General features: G+C 44.8%; 1 protein-coding gene across 1 annotated transcript; it reads right to left on the bottom strand.

Moving 5' to 3' along the window:
• Positions 1 to 754: 754 nt before the first annotated feature.
• LOC112227575 (programmed cell death protein 7) lies at positions 755 to 4,320 on the bottom strand. The gene is given in 6 exon segments (XM_024392373.2): positions 755 to 1,134; positions 1,416 to 1,479; positions 1,482 to 1,502; positions 1,799 to 2,029; positions 2,232 to 2,370; positions 2,893 to 4,320. Coding segments are annotated over 6 exon segments (1,887 nt in total). The 5' UTR covers positions 4,186 to 4,320; the 3' UTR covers positions 755 to 995.
• Between the last annotated feature and the right edge of the window lie 1,663 nt (positions 4,321 to 5,983).

The following is a 5,983-nucleotide window of genomic DNA, read 5'->3' as shown; positions in this document are numbered from 1 at the left end:
ATTAAGAGCAGTGGGCGTGAGGTCTGAGGATACAGGAGGATTAGCCCTCCTGAACCACTATGCTACTGACATAACTCACTGACTTCAGCTGCTTACCTGCTGCTGTCCAGGCGCATGTCGACTGGAAACACCCAAGGAACACCGCTCCCATTACACCATCACCACATCCCAAATGGTACCCTATTCTGGTATTCCCTACACTGTGCATTATATAGGGAATAGGTATGGGCCCTGGTCAACAGTAGTGCACTACATAGGGAATAGACTGCCATTTGGGACCATCCCCAGGGTCTGTTAAGGGTGAAGTATTGCAGAGCATTCAGATATACATATATTTTGTAGAACAGATATAACCCCCAAGCCATAACACATCTACCTCAAATACCTCTGCACATTGAACTGGTACTCCCTCCATTCTTGTGTATTTTAATTCTCATGTTACTATTACATTTTTTGTACTAGACATTCAACTGGGTATTCAATTGGTTTGATTAATGAGAAGGCCAACAAGGAGAAGAGTAATCCTTCCATTCCTTCCTTCCTTGGCAGGCCAGGGTGTTAAGAGATTCTCGGTACACCCATGCTGTGTAAAGGTGGTAAACAGAAGGTAGACTGAGGGAAACAGAGATCTCCAAGAGCCAGACAGTGTGACGTCACTAAGAACCCTCCTCTGTAAGACACGTTTAGTTCAACTGTAGCAGTGACACCAACTGACCATGGTCAATAATCTGGTACGCCAGGCAGGAATAAAAATATTTATTGACTTCAGAAAATACAGAATTCCTGATAAATAGGATTTCAAATTCAGTCAAATATCAGTTGGAGAGAATAACTACCAAATAGCTGTTTGTACAATTAAGAACTGATTTTGAAATCCTTAAAGAAAACCAATTTCACTCTTCTGTTTCACTTCTCCAGCAGGTCTTGTTGGAGTAACTTGCTAAATACAGCGCTAGCGAATGACCAGTCCTTTCCAGAGCCAATATGGGCGTCAGTCAGGGTCCGAGGCAGTCCCCTCGGTCCAGGGCTGTGGCCCAAATCTCGTCTGTGGGGCATTGTGGTAAGACCCAGTCCTGGGGGACCGTGGTGCCGTCTGGGTGGTCCACTGAGACCAGACAGAGGTCCCACTCTCTCCTAGAGGAGAAAGACAGCAGGTGAGCCAAAACATAGGATACTGAAGTACTTTAAAAGTGCATGCATCCTTCATTCCTTGATTTAATGACTTGTGAAATATCACTGGTTAGATATGCTTTAACAGTAAAAGCATTGGTGGAGCCCTTTCATACACATATAATGAAGGAAGGAAACAAGGAAGGAAGAAAAAAAGGAAGGAAGGGTGCAGTCTTAAAGTATTTGAACAGGGCCTTAGTGGAGGTAAATCTTTAAGTCTAGTAAAATGCTTGTGTGACACAAACCGTATCTGTATTAAGGCTGGTAGTGAGCGCTCTGCCTGTGTGTAGTACTCTCTGAAGGGCTGTAGGGGTGGTCAGGAGGCATCTCATCTGGAGGAGAGGAGGGGATGAAGGGAGAACAGTCACATTAACAGAAATGGTTATTCAAATATTAACTTATAAAATCAGAATATCTAAATGCTGTGTCTGTTTTCCTCTTATTTACCAGTGGTTCAGAAACTGTGTGCCATGAGATGACCAACCTAATACCCTTTGAATTGCTGTGTTCCAATTAACTAAATAATGTGTTTATTTCCATGACCCGAAATAAACAGGCTACAACCTGAAAGTGGGTCACGACTCTCCTTTTGGGAAAAACCACCAGCCTTTATATGGTTTCTAATTACCTCCAAAGAGCATACTATCCATCTCTCGTTTCCTCAGCAGTAGCCTCTCCCTCTCCTTCTTCTGTCGTTTCTCCAGGTCCCTCCTGCGCTCCTCCTCCTGCTCGCTCTCCAGCATCACCCGCAGGGCGTTCTCCTCTGCCCCATACACCCCTGTCCTCTTCCTGATCAGTGCACGCAGGCGCTCCACCAGCCCATCAAATGCTTGGTCGGCTTCTTTCTCCGGGAAGATCCCTGGTAGGGGACACAATCAGAGAAACGTTTATGTTCAGTTGTCAGAAAACGTTTTAAAATGGAGTGAAACAGAGAGGTACTGCATGAATTTGTTCAATGAGAACAGAGATTTTTTACTATTGTTGTTGTGAAGTTGAACAGCAGTTGGCTAGACAAAAGATCTGAAGAGAAACTGTTGCACCATTATGGTGCTTCTACTTACCTTTCCTGGAGGCTGCCTCCTTCCTGAGTTTGCGTAGCTTCTCCAGTGATCTGAGGATGTCCAGCATTCTCTTGGCATCTGCCTGCTTCTTCCTCACTTCACAGAGCACCGTGTCAGCAGCCAGCTTCAGCTCTTGCGCCTGATGGGGGAGGGGAGCACAAAAAAAGACATAACAGAAACCGTGTTCATAGTCTGGGTCAAATCAATACAGAAAACACACACACACACACCTCTGCAAAAAGCAGTTTCCATCAATGCATATTCAGATATGTCCATGATTTGTGTATCAATCAACAGCTGTCCAATGAGCAAGTTAAATCAAAATGAAAGCAGTTAGACAGTCTTGAAATTCACTGACACCAAACTAAGAACACTGGGCCACCTGCTGCGGACGTGTGTAACGCACATTACGAGTGTCTCATATCTCCAGTCCCTTGGGAGCCCCACGGTTGAACACTTTATTTCTAGCCCAACACACATGCTTCAAATTGTCATCTAAACATCAAACCGTTCCTTAGTTGAATCAGATGTGCTGGGCTAGAACAAAAAAATGCAACCTTTATGTTTAAAGCAGGAGGGCTCCAGTCTGAAGGTGGAAAGGGGAGCTATCGATCAGAGATGAGACACTGAGTTTGACAGTGCTCCCTTTCAGTTCTCTCACCCTCTTCTTCTCCTCTACTTCATGGATACGTTTCATCCTCCACTTGTCAATGGCCGCTTCACGCTCAGCCACTCGTTCCTCCTCTCTCCGTTTGTCCTCGTCCTGTTCCACTTGTCGACGCCGTAGCCTGGCCCTTCTCTTACTGATGGAACTCAGTTTCTTTTTAAGACTTTCAACAAACTCAGAGTCACCGAGGACCTTCAGTTTCTCTTGCAGATCCGTCTTCACACTCACTGCCTCAGCATAAGAATCCGCCCAGACGCTCTCATTCTCCAAGTTGTGCTTCAGCGTTTCACAAGCCATGGACAGCTTTGAAACGAGCTGTATGGCACCGTACAGGGTGTCTCGTATGTGAGCCACGGAGACCTTTGGGTGAGTTTGCCTTGAATGCGGTTGCGCCGGTTTGGAGGTCTTGGCTGTTGTCCTCTCTCGGTTCCTCAAGAAATGTTTCAGCCACTGTTCGTCTTGCATCCTCTGAATGGAGTCTTCATCTGGCGGCTGTGGAGCCATAGGCCTACTAAAACCTTGGTCACGCTGCAAAGCTGTTCCCATCGCAATCAAGGACGGGGAGGTGAGGAGAGGTCTGCTACGATGTTCCGTGTAACCACTGTCCGCATGCTTTGGTCTACAACTAGCATCAGGGTTTCCATACTGACTGTGTTGTGGACCGGGTCTAGGGTATGCTGGATTGTGATCAAATGATCTTTGGAAATCTGAAGTTCCCATGTTCGATTGAGCATCACCCATATTGTAGCCCTGAGCCCATGAGTTTGGTGGTCTCCCCTCATGTGTGTTGGGTTCCAGCTTTGGATGACTGTGGAAGGGAACTGGCTGTGAAGACATGGGAGGGAACTGACTGAGTGCCGGGTTGTTGAGGGGCGGTGGCGGTATCGACGGATCAAAACCATATCCTGGGGATGACATATGAGGTGGTCCGTAGCCTTCAAATCGTGGTTGTGGAAAGGGGGGTCTGAAGCCATATGGTTGACTGCCATATCCTGGCACGGGTGGAGTCCACTCTTGACTTTGAGGGAATCTCTGGTCGCTAACTGGGGCTTGTTGTGGTGGAGGAAGATATTGGGAAGGGGTTTGACCCGGCCAAAACGCTCCAGCAACGTTACTTGAATTCGGCATGTTACTTTGAAACGAGGTTTCACATACTGGTGGTGGTTGTATCGGCTGCGGCCCGAGATATGTAGGTCCTCCTCTAAGGTAAAAAGTATCGGGACCTCCGGTGTTAGAAACGGGGTGCTGCCGTCCTCCCGACGTAGACTGGAACGTTGGTTTATCCATTTTCAAGAGGCGTGATATTGTGTAAAATAATAAACTCGGTTGTTTTCAAATGTATTTAGCTAGCTAACGACACTGTTGAACGCCGGAAGCGACCATGTTTACAAGTTGACGTCACACACCGGATATAGTATACGTATATCCGTTTTTTAAACATTTTTTACGAAGCGAAAGACCAGGGGGCATCCTAATTAGCTAAAATTGGTTCCTCTCCTCAAATCAAATTATATTTGTCACATGCGCTGAATACAACCGTGCAATTATTTTTTAGGAGTCCATCCCAATAATGCAGAGTAAAAAAAATACTTTGTAGTTTACGTTGTCTGTCATTGGCATCAGTCCTTCCGCACAATTGTCTTCGTCTCCTCTATTAATTTGGAGAACAGACTGCTATCATCTAAAGAAACGAGACCGTTTAACCATTGAGCTATATAATAACCATCCCATTCTGTCAGGTCGGTGCAAATGAGAGAGAGAGATAGAGATGAACCTGTAGAAAAGTCCCCAAAACAAGCTGGTCCTGGGGCTCTGTTCACAAACACAAACAGACCCCACAGAGCCCCAGGACAGCAACACAATTAGAAGCAACCAAATCATGAAAAAACAAAAAGATAATTACTTGACACATTGGAAAGAATTTACAAAAAACAGAGCAAACTAGAATGCTATTTGGCACTAAACAGAGTACACAATGTCAGAATACCTGACCACTGTGACTGACCCTATTTTTAATTTATTTAACCTTTATTTAACCAGGTAGGCCAGTTGAGAACAAGTTCTCATTTACAACTGCAACCTGGCCAAGATAAAGCAAAGCGGTGCGACAAAAACAAACAGACTTACACAATAGGGAAAATCTATATACAGTGTGTGCAAATGTAGAAGAGTAGGGAGGTAGGCAATAAATAGGCCATAGAGGCAAAATAATGACAATTTAGCATTAACACTGGAGTGATGGATGTGCAGATGATGATGTGCAAGTAGAGATACTGGGGTGCAAAAAATCAAGAGGGTAAGTAATAATATGGGGATGAGGTAGTTGGGTGAGCTCTTTACAGATTGGCTGTGTACAGGTACAGTGATCGGTAAGCTGCTCTGACAGCTGATGCTTTAAGTTAGAGAGGGAGATATAACACTCCAGCGTCAGTGATTTTTGCAATTCGTTCCAGTCATTGGCAGCAGAGAACTGGAAGGAAAGACGGCTAAAGGAAGTGTTGGCTTTGGGGATGAAATATACCTGCTGGAGCACATGCAACGGGTGGGTGTTGCTATGGTGACCAGTGAGCTGAGATAAGGCGGAAAGCTTTGAGGAAAATTAAGGAAAGCATAGCCTTGCTATTGAGCAAAGGCCGCCGTAGGCAGAAAGGCTATGTGCACACTGCCCACAAAATGAGGTGGAAACTGAGCTGCAGTTCCTAACCTCCTGCCAAATGTATGTCCATTTTAGAGACATATTTCCCTCAGACTACACAGACCCACAAATAATTCAAAACTCCCATATCTATTGGATAAAATACCACAGTGTGCAATCACAGCAGCAAGACTTGTGACCTTTTGCCGCAAGAAAAGGGCAACCAGTGAAGAACAAACACCATTGTAAATTCAACCCATATTTATGTGAATTTATTTTCCCTTTTGTACTTGAACTATTTGAATATTGTTACAATACTAGATGTAGACATATGACATTTGAAATCACTTTACTCTTTTGGAACTTTTGTGAGTGTCATGTTTACTGTTCATTATTCCTATTTTCCCCCCCACTTTTGTTTATCATCGATTTCACTTGCTTTGGCAATGT

This window comes from Oncorhynchus tshawytscha, unplaced genomic scaffold, assembly GCF_018296145.1.
Source record: "Oncorhynchus tshawytscha isolate Ot180627B unplaced genomic scaffold, Otsh_v2.0 Un_scaffold_530_pilon_pilon, whole genome shotgun sequence".
Classification (NCBI taxonomy): Eukaryota; Metazoa; Chordata; class Actinopteri; order Salmoniformes; family Salmonidae; genus Oncorhynchus; species Oncorhynchus tshawytscha.
This window is presented reverse-complemented; position numbering and strand designations above follow the sequence as displayed.